Genomic DNA, 18,172 nt, shown 5'->3' on the forward strand with positions numbered 1-18,172 from the left:
TACCATATGACCAAACTAACATATTTTAGGCGTTAAAATTTAACACATTTTCATTGCAATTGCAACACATGGAATTATTAATTATTGGTACTTTGTCATCGAGTACTCAAATCAGTACTTGAGTGATATCGGTGCGTTTTATTGTCCCAAATTCACCACAAATTTTTTTCCCATTCGATTTTTCTAATTTATTCTTTATTCTTGTGACTGTACAAATTTTTTTCTTGTAACATTGACATTTCTCTTTTAACGTGACAAGACTGGATGACTTTTTTGTCATATCAACTGACTTTTTTGCATTTTATTTTGATACCATTTTGACATTTTTTTACAAACTTTTTTGTTATAGAAAAACATTTTTGGTATTCAATTTTTTAATTTTTTTCCCCCTCATATTACAGCTGGATTCACTTTTTTTTTTTAGAAAATCTATTTGTCTTATGTTTTCACATTTGTGCTCATATTTCCCATGAAATATTCAAAATTTTCTTCCACAAACTGCATTTTCAGGTCCAGGTGCTGCTGTATTTCCTCCAATTGGAGACCATCCCCACTCCGGACAGTAAACGACAGAGCATCCTCTTCTCCACAGAGGTATAGAGACAACTCTGCTTACCTTGAGCACGATGGAGCGACGGACTTTAAGTGAGCCTCAAAGTGACCCTTGCAGTAGTATGTTTTTTAATTGAACGCCAGGCGTCCTGCTGCTCACGCAGCTTGAAAGAATTTTTTTTCCCAACCACAAGAGGACGCCATTGAGCCTCTCAACCTGAGTCTCTGAGTGTCCATACATTCTTGGGAATCCCATTTTCATCCACCTGTCCTCTGTTTTTCTCCATATTAGTCACAGGAAAACTAAATGTTTCTTCCAACTTGGAATTACGTGTTTTGTTTTTTGCCTTTTGGGTCTCAATTGTCAGACATTGATCAAGTCAAGACATTGACAAAAAGTGTCTGTCCATCTCAAATGTTTCCAGACTTCATCTCAGCACAAAGGATGAGAGGAATCGCGGAGTTAAACGAAATTGTCGATTTTTCCTACTCCGCGCCAAGCCTTCAGTTAGTCGTACACTTGTGTACTGTAGGTGATGTCTAAATCGGCAACTTGAAGGACTGTTTATTCCTAATGGACCACAACTTCACTGCCTGCAGTTTGTGTCCAACCGCAAAGGAACATTCTCTCTATTCGTGTCTCCAGTTAGCTTAAATATCCGGGAAGCAATATATTTTTTATCATGGGAATTTTCCGTCCTTCTTGTCACATAGGACATCCTGTCCAATGTTGCTCTTTCTTGTTGTACATAATCTTAAAGTTTGTCTTTTAACCGTATAATCTAAATTGTTCAATGTAATTTATTCCAGGGTCCTGGGGGAGAGACTTTTTTTCTACGTGTACTTAGGCGGTTTGATAACAGCGGCAGCTAGTAGTTAGCCTTGACTTGAAGCCTTGCGGTGAATAAGCAGGCATTTAGCCTTGTTGTTTTCGATACTCCCGTTCCCGTGCAGCCTTTTCTCATTTGTTCAAGAAGGCATACTGGCACGCTGCCGTGGAGGGAAAGGCACAAGTTTTTTTTTTTTTATAGTGTCTGTCATCCTGAAAAGATCACCTGTGTGGCGGTGAGTGTAACGTCACAACATTCACATCCAAATGACGTCCACTTTTTGCATGATCTCATCTCTGGCAGTAGAAGGGCACGTTCGGGTGTCAGTTTCCGGTCCGCTCACGTTTTCTTTGGCTCACGGGCTGCCCATACTGGTGAGAAGTCTATTCACTTTTAATAAACCTGCGGTAAATACATTTTAAAGCTATACATGCCCGGTGAATGTATGTCTGCAACAAAAATGAAACTAGACCGTGATCACATTTTCAGTTTATGTAGCCTGTGGAAAGTTTCTACAGTGGAACCTTAGAAGAGACAAAATCCTCACATCAAATGAATCTACAAACATAACTTTATGGCTGACCACTTTATTCTTTTTGCAGAGATCCATTTTTAACACAACAGGCTGATTTAAATGTATCTGACGTGACTATTTTCACTCGGTATTGTCCAAAAAACAGACTTTCAATCTTGAGGCAACATAATAGTGAGGGAAGAAGTTGCGTTTTACCACACAGTTCAAATCAGTTAGGCTACATTTGTTGTCAGGCAATTTTCGACATGTTAAATTTGCTAATAGTGCCTCAAAAGAACAAACCACATATTAAACATAGGATTGATTTGCCAAAAAGTATTACGTTGACCGTATTTGGACAAAACGAGTTTCAAAGGATTCTTGGAAAGCAGCATGGCCCAATGCGAGCAGTTTGCCAGCTAGCTGCCGACTTGCTAGCAGCTGTCATTTACTATTAAGGTAAATCTACGCACATGAAGGTTCCACTGTACAATCCCCGCAGACATTGTTGAAGGCTAATAATCGTGCTAAGACAGTAAACATGATAACCTTCCACTATTAATAGCCCACTCGGGCCTTTTTAACATCCAAACAAAGCATAAAGTATTGATGCTTTAAAAATCCATTTAAATGTATTTTTTTTGGGGGGGGGTCATTAAAACCAATTTTTTTTGTGCTTATATTACCCCGTGGCACTAAAATGCCACTGTGATAAGTCCACGATTAACATGCAGGCATGTTATTTATTTAATTGTCTGTGAACTTCGCAAGTCCATTCCATGACAAAATGTCCTTACAAGCTCATTTACATTTTGTATACTCACTGTGCACTATTATTGTTGACGCTACAATTAGTTCATCTGTACATTTACATGTTATTTATGTTTCTTTTTTTTTTTAATTCATTTTACATTCACATTTTAACTTATTTTTGTCTTATATCTGAACACCTGGCCCATTTGTCTATTAAAAAACAAAAAAATCCAACGCGGCCCTTGAGCGCCCCCAGCTCGCCGTAAACGTATCATTTACGGTATATCGACAATACACCGTTGTTTGTGTTGTCGAGCAAGGGGTATCATGGATACATATCTCACATTTCTGTGCTTCAACTTGCTCGTTCTAGCATATCAAAACTAGAAACGCGTGGATGTACGACATACCCCGTCGGACAATTTGTCACGCAATCCAAGTGGATGAAAGCACAATTGCAGTAGGGTGTCCGTCAGTTTCAGTCCCATGAGCATTATTCCATGTAAGATGATGCCACCGTTGTTTACTAGCACATATTTTGGCCTTGTGTAGCACACGCACACTGTTTCAACATCCGCATTGGAAGACACGCAGCGGCTTCCGTCCCTCCGTCCCGATTGCCTACACCGCTCTGACCCTGTCGTGCCTCTACGCAGCTTTTTGTTTCGCGAGACGCTGACAGCGGAAACTTTCCTGTTGCCTTTTTTTTCGCCGAAGACAGCCACACATCTCTTCTCGACTAAGACAGGACCTTAAAAAAAAAAAAAAAAAAAACTCGGTCTTAGCTCCTAATGACCACCCTCATTCTCACGCTGATGCTGTAAATTGAACTCTTAAGTGTTAACGGGACAAAGGATAGTAAAATTCTTGCCTGTGTCCTTACTTTAACTCCTTTTATGCCTTTTACTTGTATTTATTTAAGCTTTTTTCGAGTCTTGGAATAGAATGTCTGCTGGGTCTATTTATTTGTAATATCTTGAAGGAATAAATTAATGTACAGGTAAAGGGGGGGGGTTACTTATTTGGGCGTGTCACTGCCTGTTTAAATGACTGAAGTTTGTCACTTGTTTGTCCAACCCGCCTGCCCCCTAAACCCTCGCTCCCATTTTATTGGCTCATCATCGTCACTGCTTGTGATTTGTGTTGAACAACAGACTGGCCACTGTGATTGTTCAGTGCAAAGAAAGTGCAGCTTCTTGTCGGTGTAAAAGGGTATTCAACTCTTCCGAGCTCTTGGCTAAGGTTTTTAGTAGAGCAGGGGTCACCAACCTTTTTTGAAATTGAGATCTACTTCATAGGTACCTATTAATTTGGGGAAAATCGGTTTAGATTTAAAAGATGTGATATATATATATATATATTTTTATATATATATATATATATTGAGCTTGCGGGCGTGGGTACCATGTTGGTGACCCCTGAAGTAGAGAGTAGTTCAGTTTATTGTGGCATCCACTGATGTGGATCAATTCGGGCCAGGTTGAAAAGTCAAAGAAAAAAATGTATCAGAAAAAAATTTATAACAATAGTAAATGTCACATTTTTTTTAATGCAACTATTTGATAATTATTATTTGTACAATTATATAAGAGGAATACTTGTGAGAAAAAGTAATATTAGGTTAAAAAATTACAATAGTACTGGTTTTCAAATATTGTTTCTTCAATTGAATTTTATTAATCATAGCGCTAATAACAATTATTATTAAATGAAGGAAACAAACTTCTAGTATTCTACGAGTAAGTAAATATATTTTTTCACATTCATTTGTATTCTGATTTTACAAGACAAAAAACGAAATACGAGTAATTTTATTTTTTGTCATTCTTAATTTGGATTTTTTTTTTTTTATTCTATAGGTGTGGAATTTTTCTTGTTACATTTTTTTTTTTTTTCAGTTTCAGCGTGGCCCTAATAATCCTTAACATCAGAGGAGGATGCCTTATAGAGGAGAATTTGGAAATCAAAATGATTGTTTGGTGTCCGTTTATGGTCAGTCTAACTGCATGTACCTTCCTCAATGCACTCTCACAACAACCTCAAGCGTACTTTTGTACATGATGGCGTAACTACAATAAAAGGTTTTCGTTTTTCTGTGAGAGAGGCAGTCTGAAGATGGAATACGAGAGGCATCCGTGGAAGAAACACTTTACAATTCCAATTCAGTGTTGTTCTCAGAATGCCGCCTTTCTGCTTCTTCACACGTCAATTTTGTCCTCCGCTTTGACCTTTCAATTGAGGTCAATCTGCGGATGGGACTTGCTGGCCAATCACAAACTCTCTTTTGTATTCCCGCCTCCTTTGGATTTTTTGGACTCTTGTACTCTATTTGGCGTTCTGCTCGTAGAACTGTACAAAGTAATACTGTACTATGAGGGCAAACATGTTTGGAAAGAATTTGCAGCCAATGTTTGTACACAAATGTTAAATAAAATCTCCTGTATCTACGTACACACGGCAAGCTGCGTATTCTTCCACTTGGGTTTCCTTCTCCTTTTTTATGATTGTTTGTCATTATTGATATAATAATCCTGAAATGTCAACGTATGAGCCGCACGTTACGCACTGATGCTGCTGCACATGCCATTCTGACCTACTTTCTGGTTGTCAAGGACCGCCTCAAAAATGCTTCACTTCCCAAATACCGCCATCATGACGAATCAAAATACAGTAGGCCAAAATGTAAATCAAATACGAGGCAGAGATTTCAGTCTTTAAATTATTTTCATATGAACTGTACTTTGAAGTTAAAACATTTAATTCAGTGATTCTTTCGTGTTCCACTAGAGGGCGTCCACACAGCACAAGTGCTACTTACCGCACATTTAATCCAGTAAGTGAGTAAATTCATTCATGTTTATATTCCGCAGATACTGTGTGTTGAAAAACAAAGTTGGATACCCTATTTAAACTCAAAATATGTCACCTCCCAACAAAAAGTATGCTACGAACTACACAACCGTTTTAATTCTTGTTTGTGTTCTTTTCAGTTTACGTAAGCTTTTTTCTTACACCGAGTAAGGAGCAAAAACCAAAAATGTATATTTGTCCATTTTTTTTTTCTTTTGAACTTCAAAACAAACCTTTGAGTTCATGTTCTTGGTGTGTTTTCTCTCCTAGTGACGCATACGCACGCACACTGATTTATTGTCACTCTGTGAGTGGCAACATCGATTGACAGTGCAGAGGCAGATCCTCTTTATCAGGATGTGGAGGATGTCCTTATCATTTCCTCCGAGACGACAGCCTGCATGATCATCACCAGCTTGTGTGTTTTGTTTTTGCCGAAGCAGCCATCTGGAAGAAGGACAAACAAGACAGCTGTCCCCTGTTCACTATAGTTTCATTACAAGCTGCAAAACATCACACTCAGTGAAGGGAATGCACAGTATTGGACGGAAACTTCCCAGCATTCCCGCTTATGTAGAATGGCACAGCTTCTTGGGTTTTTTTCCCCTCCCTCCTCATTGTTGTGTTGCTAACCAGCTCGATCACGCATTTTTGCAATTCCTGTAGGTTCAGAGAAGGATTCTCACGTGGGAACAAAAGGCAAAGTAGGACTTTGGAACGGTGTACGTGTCAATTAGGATCAGCGGGGGGTTTACTGTGTGGCCACCAAGCAGTGAAAGGACAACAATGAAGGAAAAACGTGCGCAGAGGATGCAGACGCCACCTAACACAGGTAAGAATTGATTACAGTTTCATTTCAATTTATCAGTCTCAAGAAATGACAATATTAACATAGATAACAATTAAAATTTCTTATGCATATCTGAAATCTATGAAATAAATGTGCATTGAATCTAAATGGTTTAATTTAATCATTCACCCCAAAAAACAGTTGACGATGACTGACCAAACTGTTTGAGTTATTGACACAAAACGTTAGGTCAAATGAATCGCAATTTTGTGGGTTGTTAAGTAGAAAACAATCCACAAAATTGGGTTGTTTTATGTGTTATTTATTTGAGCAATTTTTGAGGTTAAATAAATAATCCCAAATGTAGAATCAGCCCCTTTCTCACCCAGCATATAAACCGCAGCAACTCTTTTGGGGGAAAAAAATAAATAAATAAGATAAACAATATACAAGCCGCACCAGACTATGAGCCGCAGTTTTCAATATTGAAAAAAAATGAGTTATTTACTGCATGTACAGAACGATTTTGTTCTGTGAATGCACATAAAGGTTTATAAACAGATTGTTAAAACTGTGCCTTTTAACACGGCAACAACGTTGCTCATTAAAACCGAACAGACCCAAGAGAAAAAATTTATGTAACATATTTCCTGAAGTATAGAACGCCCCTAACGGTGAAAGAAAAATCTGCACAAAAGCTGCACCGCCATATTAGCCGCATGGTTCAAAATCTAGGAAAAAAGTAGCAGCTTATAGTCCGGAAAATACAGTATGTTGGATATTGTATTTGCATTTAAATAAACTGTTACCCCAACAATATAAATGGGGATTTTAGTTTTGTATTTATTCTTCTGTAAACTCTCTATTAATTGTCACATGAGCTATTATTAACATGAGCAGGAATCGGGTCATCTTCACATTATTCTTAATATTTAGTCAACGAGCGATCGCCTTCCGTATGAGCTGTCCTCTTTTCTCGAGACCTAAAAGGGAAAAAAAGGCATAAAAGAAGCCTTTTTCATTAATGTTAGCTGACTGCAAATTAAATGGATGCAAAAAAAATAATTTGGTTTCTAATTGTTTACACAATAACATATTGTTTGCATTATTCTAATTCAACCTTTTTATGATCAAACTATTTAATTTATAATAATTAATTCAAGCATTGAATACAAGTTTGTTTTTGTTTGTTTGTTAAAATTCCATCCACCGACTGGGTGGGCACTTTGGCCGACTGGTTAGCATGACGGTGCAGAAGGTGCAGGGTACAATTTCGGCCTTCCTGTGTGGAATTTACATAATCTACTCCGGTTTTCCTCCCACATTCCAAAAACACGGTAGATTGATTGAATACTCTGAATTGTCCTCTGGTGTGTTTGTGAGTGCAGATGCTTGTTTGTCTTTGAGTGCCCTGCGATTGGCTGCCAACCATGCATTTTACTTTGGTCCAGTTGAGTGAAGTCATTGAATTTGCACTTCAATGCAATAGACTGATGATTAATATTTATATAAACAAACAAAATAGTTAAGATAAGAGTGAGAATTAATGCATTTATGAATTGTACGATAAACGAGCCCAAGGAAAGTAGCTGAGGTAAATTAGTATTAAAGTACCAAAATGAGTACCTATACCTAATTACGTACACATTTTTTCCTCTTTATTTCTTAATGGTATAAGATCAAATGCACCATGTATCATTGGGGTTGTATTATTATTAATATTGTTGTTGCTGCCAAATTATTAAATACCTAATATTGTAAGCACATTGGTGTCAACCATTTTTTTTTCAATATAAAACAATAAATACAGAAGTAAATAACTCATACATGGCCAAACAAGCCTAATGCAAGCTCTAACGTTGAGGGCAGGAAAATCTTTAGTTGATGCGAAGTCGGGGCCCTACGCAGGTGCGTAATTGGTTGTCTTTCTCATGAACTTAGAATTTAAATCTCGAGTATTCTTTTTTTTTTTCTTTCTTCTCCATGTGTCCTTAATGAACCTTATGTAAAAATCCTTCCTTCAGATGTGTTATTCTTTGCACTTGAACCAATACGTGCGACTTCACATGGCATGGAAAACACGTCTGGACAGTCTCTCGCTCACTCTAACCTCACGTGCACTGCATGAAATGGAATTTAAACACAGTACAATCATAGAACAAGAACTTTCACATACTGCTGAATTCTTTTTCTTGTGTCATTATCAGTAAAGGGGAAGGGTCAAGAATGATACTGTACATGTATGCTGTAGTTTCAGCAAACATGTTCCCAGGATAAAAAAGATGTATTGTCTGCTTTGGTCGTGTGTGAGAAGCAAACTGTTCCCCCTGACACGGAGAGATGGATGGCTTTTGAGTGTGTGTGTGCGTGCGTGTGTTAGTGGGGAAACCTGTTGTTTGTACAGGAGCTCATACTGTGTTCTCTCTGCTTCCCTGGCCAGATCACCACCCTTGAATTGCCAACCAAAATCTTCCCGGACAGAAACTCCGCCATCATTCCGCCAGGAAAAAAGGTATGGGTGACGTCCCAGGTGGCCGCTTGCCGCCCCGTCCGCATTTGTAGCCGTGGGATGCCAAAAAAGGTGGCAAAGAGGACAGCAGAACCATGCTGAAGAATTACCAGCTGGTTTACATCGGCCTAGAGCTGGCGATTGCCTGTCTGGCCGTGGCCGGAAACATCCTGGTGTGCTGGGCCGTGTGCCTTAACTCCAACCTGCAGAGCATCACCAACTTGTTCGTGGTGTCGTTGGCGGCGGCCGACATCGCCGTGGGCCTGCTGGCCATCCCTTTCGCCATCACTATCAGGTATCATTGAAATGGATGGATGTCCAACTTATTGCTTGTTTTTTTTCCTGACTTGAACTGAGCCAGAGGAGATATCGTGATCGCCTGCTCACGTGCGTGGGTATGGGTTTAAGATTTTTTGGAGTTGAAAAAACTGTTGTTGAAAGTCGCGTCAAATTGATATGGATCGGAAAATTTTTTTTTGATTAGATGTGAATGCACCAAATTGAATCGTTTCACTGCAAAATGGAGTGATGCACACACACACACACACACACACACACATATATATATATATATATATATATATATATATATAATTTATTTATTTATTTGTGTATATATTAGCGGTGGGACATTTTTAAAGAAGCGGCAAATTTCCCCTGTCAGAGGTCGCCACAGCAAGTCACTCACATAATAATTCTTATATCCTTTCTGAAGCATATCCGATCTAGGCATGGGATCGGCAGTGATTTGAACATATCTGTGGGGTCAAAATAATTAATCCAACTTTGAGGACAAGAAACACATTCTATTCAAAATCCATAGCTAGCCAGAAAGTGGTTTAGGAAAGCAGCTCAGCATTTTTTTTACTGAGTACAAAACTAAAATAAACAGGCTCATATTTCAAATGTGTTTTCTGTGAAACCCAACACCAGTACCGGATTTTGCGCCGACTTCCACGGATGCCTCTTCATCGCTTGCTTTGTCCTGGTGTTGACCCAGAGCTCCATCTTCAGCCTGCTAGCCATCGCTGTGGACCGATACATTGCCATCAAGAACCCACTTAGGTAGGACGACGCAAGAACATGTTGTTGCAATTTGTAATCAGGGCAGCACTAACAGACACTTTTCTGTATTTGAGATTTAATACAGAGTAGGAATAGAAATGCGTCTTTTGTGCATGTAAATTATGCCCTCTTATAATTGTTGTACGGCTGTTTTGGAAGTCATATCAAGTTAGTGCCTATTTAACACATTTTTTTCACTGACTAATGAGGAAGTTATACTTAAGCCCAATGAACTCTGCCTAGCAACAAGTGTCCAGGTAAACATGTCAATTGAACAGAACGTTTTGGTTTATCTAGAAGTAAAAATAAGTTTTGATGTTGCGGAGCTTCTAAGGTGACGCCATTTTTTGGGAGTGGATGCAATGGGGTTTTTTTTTTTGTTTTGTTTTTTCCAATGTCCCTTCAGGGGCTCCAGTATTTTGTCCTTTCCCGTATTTTATTTCTGATTGCTTAATTTTGATAATTTGTTTTTTGTTAATTCACGTGTTGAAAAAAAATGTAGTAGCTGGGGGATTTAATATTTAGATATCCATCATGTCTATCTGTATTTCATGATAGATTATAATTCATTATCCACATCCTAATATCCATGCAAATATGGAGATGCGCGAGCACCCTAGCTAAACTAGCTAGCTAAACTAGCTCAAAACTAGCTAAAGAAAAAAGTGCTGCGCAATAATGGACTGCACCCTGTATGTCCAAGTTGAACATTATTACTTGATTTCGGCCAATCCTAAATAAAACCAACTTGCATTAACAAAAAAAAAAAAACGAAGGAGGAGATTCAAACAACAAACATCACAACTGTAAGGTTGGTGTGCTAACTATTAATCCATCGTCCTGCCTACTACCGATTTGCCCTTCCCTTACAAACCTAACCATTTTGAATATGAATATCGGTTAAAACAAGACAAAGGAAGCCGCATAAATTATTAGCAGGCGTGATACTGTAAAGAATGTTTTTGTTTTGCAATGGCACACCACTGACTCGTGTTCTTTCAACGTCCTTCATTAAAGCTTTTGTTTTTACCCAGAGCTACAGCACATTCTTCCACCCTGAAAGGATATTCCATCTCGCTTAAGCCACTGCAGGTGACTCATTTCGCTAAAGCGGTTGCATAACGGGCTTGGTTTTTACTTTGCCTCCGGCAACAAAGCCTCATCAAGTTGAAGCTTCGTTAGAACTTTGAAAGGGGACCTAGTGACCTTAGGTTATGTCATCTACAGTATACCGGAATACGCTGTAAGTAAATGAAGTACAACAGACATAAACAGTCAATTGTAATTCCTTTCACAAATGTACTTTCGCGATGTAATAATAACAGATATGGAAGAACATTGTATTCTCACAAAATAATCTTATTTTTCCAGGTACAACAGCCTGGTAACAAGCCAGAGGGCAAAGTGCATCATTGCATTGTGCTGGCTGCTCTCAGTCGGCATCGGCCTGACACCAATGCTGGGCTGGAATAAAGGTGGGTTGTGTTTCAATATAACATTTTGAAAATCTCCGTTAAACTATTTTGAAATGTAAAATGAATTTGATGGATCACATATTTACATTTATCCAGTTTCTATGAACCCGAGGTTTCATTCTTAAGTGGTCTTTGTTAGAAAAATAGCGGTTGATTTTCTGCATCATCCATAAATATCTAATATGGAAAACAAACTAAAAGAGGTGCACTTACCAATATTTAACTTTTACACAGTCCCTTTTTCAAAAATGACTTAGAAATAATACACATGGCAGTTTGTGATTTCAACTGGTGAAAATGCAACAATGTACATGACCGACTCCAATCGCAACAACCGGGTGGACAAGGAAGTGTGTGTGTATTATTGATCCAGTCGTCACCACTCATTGTGAGGGTCAGTTGCAGGCTCACGTGCTTTTCCAGGCAGTCCCGCCCTTTGTTATTGATACGACTGAGAAAAAAAGTTATAGTAATAATAAGTAATACAACCATAAAACGTGTTTGCTTGATTTGGATCTTCGATCGCAACGCAGATACACAATGCAGTAGATGTTAAGCCTTTTCTTTAAAGGATTGAAAAAATACATTTGTACCAAATAGTAACGCGTAAAGTTTCTATATTTATTTTTGTTGATTTGTTGTTTCGTTTACAAGGGTTATGTCAAAACTACTACATGGATACGTGGTGCTAAGCTCTCGAGCTAGCAGGCGGCTTTTGCGCCTGTCATTGCATTGAGGAGCTCCGTTACTGCTTCGTGGGATTCCAGCTGCTGGAGGTTTTAGATTTTTCACAGCTCAAACATAGAAATGCGCAGGCATCCGAAAGTTGCTTGACAAAGTAGCATCCATTGTTCAGCGTGGACATGCTCATAGCATTTGAGAGCGACAAGGGTTTGATTTGAATTGTTAACTTTAAGATCCGCTAAAATGAGGCCAATGTTGCAGACTTATTCTTTTTTTTTTTTTTTTTGACAAATTCTATTCCCATCTGATTCACTCTTTGGCACAGGATGGAACTCCACCACCGCTTCGTCCAGCAGTTGTCCCGAAGGCTTGACCGAGTGCCTCTTCGAGGGAGTGGTTACGCTGGACTACATGATCTACTTTAACTTCTTTGGCTGCGTGCTGCTGCCCCTGGTGGTCATGCTGGTGGTCTACGCTCATATCTTCATGGCCGCCCGGCGCCAGCTCCGTCTGATGGGCCTCAAAAAGGTTGCCCCCGCCCCCTCCCACACTGAAAAAGCGTCGTCCACGTTTCGCTCCACTCTGCAAAAAGAGGTGCACGCGGCCAAATCTCTCGCCATCATTGTGGGCCTGTTTGCTTTTTGTTGGCTCCCCGTGCACATCGTCAACTGCTTCAACTACCTGTGCGACAACTGCCAACGTCCGCACATCTGGGTGATGAACATCGCCATCATCCTCTCCCACGCCAACTCCGTCGTCAACCCCTTCATCTACGCCTATCGCATCCGAGAGTTCCGACAGACGTTTCAGAGGATTCTCCGCCAGCGCATTCTTGGCCGGCGGGACGGCCACTGTCTCCGGTTTGGGAGCGGCGATGGCCGAGACACAAGGAGCAGCAGCATCAAGCGGACGTCCTCACGTATCAGTAAGGATGATTCGTCGTGCGGTACCGTGGTCAACAGCTACGTCCTCGACTCCAGCCAGTGGACGTCGACGTTGGGCGCTCTACCCAACAGTTGCATACCCAATGGAAACCTAACAGCACAGCAGCTGGAAGGGACCAACAATGTGGAAGTGAGAGACAGTGGAACCTGTATTTCCTTTGTCAATGTTCAAGCTCTTTCTTTCATACACACCCACTCTTTGGAATTAACTGATGTGTCATAGACACAACACAACACATCTTATCGAATGCACTCGATGCAAATGTTTTGACAGGAAATAAAGAAAAGAGAGAGAATGTTTTCCAGGGTCAAACTGCAGCCATCATAAAAAACACTTCAGAGTCAACATCTCCACGAGGGGGCCTCTTTGAGACGTTCCCATTTCAACAAAAAATCGAATCTGAGATTTTTCCATTGGATGTCATATTCATTCATTTAAGTATGTGAGCCTGTTTTTTTTTCTTTTTAATAAATTAACTGCAAGCAGATAGCATACATGCAAATGGCAAAATATGTCACAGGACGTTTTGGCCAAATGTCGCATTTCACCAAAGTTCTCACTCTACCCTCAGTGCCTGACCAAAGTTAATAAAACTTGAAAATTATTCATCACCCAGTCTTAATTTCAATAAGATGAAGGTGTGCAGATTTACTTCATCCATCCATCCATGCATTATCTGAACCACTTTTCCTCTCAAGGGTCACGGCGGTGCTGGTACCCATCCCAGCTATCTTCGGGCATTCGGCAGGGTACACCCTGAACGGGTTGCCAGCTAATCGCAGAATTTACTTCACGTATGTCACTTTAAATTGGACAAATTTTTTTTTGGTGCTGGCCTTTAAAATACCCCACCTCCCTCCTCCGTCAGACCCCCGACACCTCCACCACTGGACTTTTAGTGGTTCTGTTGTGCATTGCCTGATATCAATGTTGTCATATATATTCCAATTCCATTTTTTGCAGTCTCAATTTTTGGTTCGCATTAAATAAATTATGTATGTTGTCCATGTTGAATTTTACCCATTTTTTCTTCTTTTCAAATCCTGACCGATTTATAGGACAGATATTTATCAGCTGTTTTATGACGTGTAAATAAATCAAGTTGGGGAACATACGATGTTTAAAGGGAAGTCATATGTTACTTAGATTGCAACACTTTGAGTAGTGTTTTGATAACTGCTAAGCAACATGTTGCCGCTTCACTGATTTTTTTTTTTTCATGTTGAATGCAGCGGGTCAGCCAAAACAAAGAGCATGTTTTATCAGGTCAAATACGAGACCATATGCCTACCATGAGGCGGCTTTCAGAGTCACGTTTGTAGACATAGACAGCAATGAAAAAGACATACACACAGTACACATCAGCTCACACGACAGACCACTCAACTAGACGTGTTTACCGAACAGCCTTGCACTGACGCCAGCTTTAGAACTTAATGCAATGGAAATCAAATGTCGGCTTATTTGGTGATCGCTTTTATTATGCCATTACACTTTCTCTTCCCTCATTAAAAATCTCTTTAACTCTGAGAAAGACTGGCATTAAACAACATTTATGGATACGTTTCCTGGGATTGAAATGTGATTATGTAGCTTTATCTCTGCAGTTTTTTTCCAATATTTGTATGCTTCACTAATTTTTTGTATTGGCTGTGACGGAATCACAAAAAAATAATGTCCGTCTATGATGTACACCTATACGCTGAAGTATAATTAACCATTGAAAAAGACACTGGCAAATGCAACACTTTTTCCCCTAAAACACTCAAATTAACAAAACAAAACAAAAAAATGTACATCGTTGTTTTATTTGTTGAGCAAACACTCAATATATAAGTAAGGTGTTTCATGGCTTTTGAACATTTAGTTGGTGGTTTGGGTTGAGGTTTGCTCCTATCATCTGTTGGTAAATGTTACTAGGTCGTTTAAGACTTTTAATGTGAACTCATTAATTCACTCAAATGCAGAAATATGTTGCTTTTGGGATAGGGGTGCTTTGTGCCAATGTAAAATAAATTAGTGCGAAAATCGAGACGTTTACCAGAATTGAGAGGAATGTGTTAGTAAAAATACAGCTCCCACAATGCACTGCGACACTATACCGGAAGTATTTGATTGAGATTGTGTTGCATTGTGGGAAGGCGGAAAAAGGCTCCAAAAGACGCAAGATATCGACGAGTGCACGTTGTTGAGTCTTTGGTGAAAACAAGAAGTGGAAAGTGGTTTTGCAGCTACCTTGTTCCAGGTAAGAATACCATAAAAGCTGAGGAATCGACCACCGATGTATACATCGATCTTATTTTATTGTACGGATTAGGTTGAACGCGCGACAGTTCTAATTCATTCCTTCTTCCAATTCCAACATGGCTCCTTCCATTCATATTAGGGCCGTGAAAATAATTAGCCGTGGAATCAAATCAACCACTCTTATTTTTTTCATTAATTATTCCCCATTATTAAAATTATCGGTGGCATTCTTTACGTTAAATACTGTGGGTTGGCTAAGTGTTGGAAGCCAGTTGTAGCCAACAAAGCTAACTAGCGATTGTTAGCGTCACCTGCTCTTAGCTTTTTGAAAGACCAATTGAGGCGTATAAATGACAATTTTCTGCAGCTAGTTGGATTATGAAACTTAAGTTTGTTTTCAGCTTTTGCGACAACATTTTCAATATAGCTCCTACGTTATCTATAAAATGACATGAAAACCCCACAATAATATGACCCGTGTGTGTGTGTGTGGGGGGGGTGTAAAAATAAACTTCCTAAAATAATGGCCCAAGTCATTTTTTTCGGAGAACACTCAAAACTGATTCAAATACTGATTAAATTTCAGTAGAATTGAACGAGACGTTCTGGTAAGAATGTTGCCGATTTTAGCAGATGTGGCCAGCATTCTGAGTTTTTAAGGCAATTTGTTTCTCTTTTTTTTTTCTTGTCGAAGTATAAATTAGGCATTACTTTAAGGAAATGAAAATGTATAACGTGCGAGGCAGCATGTCTTTACATTTCATCTCAAGTGTAATAGTAGACTAGGAAAATCTTGTGTAATTTGTGTTGTATTTAATAAGCACAAGCCCCCACATTTTCACTTTAAGTGATAATATACAAAGACTCAACATGAATGTGAATATTGTTTCTCGTCAACACAAATGTGTGAATTTGAGGGGATTTTTTTTTCCCTGAGCTTGATAGTTTACTTGAGGATAAACCAACAAGTGAATCATCTCAAGACTTTTGAAAGTGGCATCTGTGTGTCCCTCACCACGTCGTCTCTACTGCATCCTCCTTGACTGGCACTGATGGTAGTGCTTCAGTAACTGGCACGAGTACCAGATTTCTGATGTTTTGTTTGTTTGTTCTTCACATTTGACCCCACGAAGCACATGTTGCATGCATTTCTTCAGTGAAGTAAAGTTGTTTCCACCTGAATGCCAGGGGGTAACAAGTAGATGATCTCTTGCCGTGTATTTTGTAGGAAAATAGCACAAGATGTCGATCGGCGTGCCTATCAAAGTCCTGCATGAGGCCGAGGGACACATTGTGACCTGTGAGACCAACACTGGAGAGGTGTACAGAGGCAAGCTTATTGAGGCCGAGGACAACATGAACTGCCAGGTGATGCGCTGCTACATCTTACTGTTGGGCCTCACAATTTGTAGATTTAGTTAGGCCAATTAGCTTCAAAAGCGGGAACTTGTTGAATAGTGTTGTTCAAAGGAGGACTATGCGGTGATTAGGGAAACTTTACATATCGTGCACAGTCCTGTTTCGTTGCCAAAGAGGGCCTCTGCATGAATGTGACACCCCTTCACATTGGAGACACTGTGTTCTTCATAGGTCCCAATCGATTAATTGGCGATATTAGACATAGATGGCAATAAGACATACACACATTTTTGGATCAATTCAAAATCCATCTGGTTGTCATACCTGCTGCAAGCTTGACCTAAACTATCCTGGATACTTTTGGCACTGGTCAAACATCCAAGTTTGCTTGCAAGGATGTCATGAGAGGCCAATGGCAGTTTAAAAAAAATAATACACTTCTTAGCTGGACTGGGCTTGTAAAATTTGAGTCTTGCCCACTCGGCATGACTTGTTTAACTCTGTTACTTTGTTTACCTTCATGACATTTTCCTTGTGTTGTGAATTTGCCTGCTTCTCAGATGTCGAACATCACGGTGACCTATCGGGACGGGCGCGTGGCCCAACTGGAGCAAGTGTACATCCGCGGCAGCAAGATTCGCTTCCTGATTTTACCGGACATGCTAAAGAATGCGCCCATGCTAAAAAGTATGAAGAATAAGAACCAGGGATCTGGCGCTGGCAGAGGCAAGGCAGCCATCCTCAAGGCACAAGGTGAGTGGCGCTCTTGGAGACCTGAGTCACAGGACTACATTGTTGAACATGCGGATGGTGACCCCAAGTGGATAGAAATGGGATCGCACATGTGTATTTTGTATTGTGTAATATCTTTTTATATCCGATTAATCAATGGGAAGATTGGTAGAATTATTGATTCTCAAATGATAAGACTACAGTCCTAGTCCATTTACCCTTCAAATGTGTATTACATATAAGTATAATTTTACATGACATTTTAGGTTTACTACTTCAATTAACCATCATTGCTCAAATAAGAGAACCTCAATGCAATTAAATAATTTTACCAAATATGGCAAAAGAAAGAACCCCCCCCCTTCACTCCTCTTATTTTTTCCCTAACTTGTAAACTCCTCAAAGGGCCATACTAAACTTGGAGAAAAATGATAATACAATTCTGTTAAAATGATGACGATTTGTGGTCTTTTATTAATTAATTTTATGATGGTTCCACTGTGGGTTTATTAGATTTTGAAACTGAATCGCGGGGGTTGCTCAAATGGTCAGTTGGGTTAATTTACACAGTGATGTTGTACCCCGCTAAAACAATTCTCTTGTTTCTCTACAGTGGCCGCAAGAGGCAGAGGGCGTGGTGGAATGGGAAGAGGAAATATGTTCCAAAAGAGGCGATAATTGCTGGCGCCTTTGACTTTTTGTATAGTCTCTTTTTTTTTTTCTTCAACTCTGCAATTGGTCATTTTCTTCTTCATCTTGCGTGTTGCAGTATATTGCAATGTTTGTTTGTTTTTTAAGAAAAATAAACATTTGAATTTGAAATACCATGTTTTGTTTTGTTTGTTTTACTGAGATTCACTTGTAATT

The 18,172-nt window shown here is 39.4% G+C and overlaps 3 protein-coding genes across 3 annotated transcripts in view; all 3 read left to right on the forward strand.

Annotated features, from left to right (window-relative positions):
* bcr (BCR activator of RhoGEF and GTPase) overlaps nt 1-889 on the forward strand; it is a 71,265-nt gene extending 70,376 nt beyond the window's left edge. The window contains exon 23 of the mRNA XM_088280852.1: nt 511-889. Coding sequence (XP_088136978.1) covers nt 511-600 — 90 coding nt within the window. The 3' untranslated portion in view covers nt 601-889. The remainder of the gene's footprint in view (nt 1-510) is intronic.
* On the forward strand, nt 890-13,986 carry adora2ab (adenosine A2a receptor b). Its single transcript, XM_088280853.1, has 6 exons — nt 890-1,617; nt 5,770-6,331; nt 8,730-9,093; nt 9,732-9,863; nt 11,235-11,338; nt 12,348-13,986. The coding sequence occupies exons 3-6, from the start codon at nt 8,894-8,896 to the stop codon at nt 13,187-13,189; spliced, it is 1,278 nt and encodes a 425-aa protein (XP_088136979.1). The 5' UTR covers nt 890-1,617; nt 5,770-6,331; nt 8,730-8,893; the 3' UTR covers nt 13,190-13,986.
* A 1,076-nt stretch (nt 13,987-15,062) lies between these two features.
* snrpd3l (small nuclear ribonucleoprotein D3 polypeptide, like) lies at nt 15,063-18,127 on the forward strand. The gene is made up of 4 exons (XM_088281445.1): nt 15,063-15,212; nt 16,443-16,582; nt 17,134-17,326; nt 17,919-18,127. Exons 2-4 carry the CDS (start codon nt 16,457-16,459, stop codon nt 17,981-17,983), a joined length of 384 nt encoding a protein of 127 aa, XP_088137571.1. The 5' UTR covers nt 15,063-15,212; nt 16,443-16,456; the 3' UTR covers nt 17,984-18,127.
* Nucleotides 18,128-18,172: the final 45 nt, after the last annotated feature.

This window comes from Idiotropiscis lumnitzeri, chromosome 18 (genome assembly GCF_059441095.1).
Source record: "Idiotropiscis lumnitzeri isolate Australia: NSW breed Sydney's pygmy pipehorse chromosome 18, RoL_Ilum_1.0, whole genome shotgun sequence".
NCBI classification, from domain to species: domain Eukaryota; kingdom Metazoa; phylum Chordata; class Actinopteri; order Syngnathiformes; family Syngnathidae; genus Idiotropiscis; species Idiotropiscis lumnitzeri.

Coding starts and splice junctions, on each gene's coding strand:
- adora2ab (XM_088280853.1), top strand. CDS start 8,894: ATGCTGAAGAATTACCAGCTGGTTTACATCGGCCTAGAGCTGGCGATT. Junction 9,864..11,234: donor GCCATCAAGAACCCACTTAG/GTAGGACGACGC, acceptor TTATTTTTCCAG/GTACAACAGCCTGGTAACAA. Junction 11,339..12,347: donor AATGCTGGGCTGGAATAAAG/GTGGGTTGTGTT, acceptor TCTTTGGCACAG/GATGGAACTCCACCACCGCT.
- snrpd3l (XM_088281445.1), top strand. CDS start 16,457: ATGTCGATCGGCGTGCCTATCAAAGTCCTGCATGAGGCCGAGGGACAC. Junction 16,583..17,133: donor AGGACAACATGAACTGCCAG/GTGATGCGCTGC, acceptor CCTGCTTCTCAG/ATGTCGAACATCACGGTGAC. Junction 17,327..17,918: donor AGCCATCCTCAAGGCACAAG/GTGAGTGGCGCT, acceptor GTTTCTCTACAG/TGGCCGCAAGAGGCAGAGGG.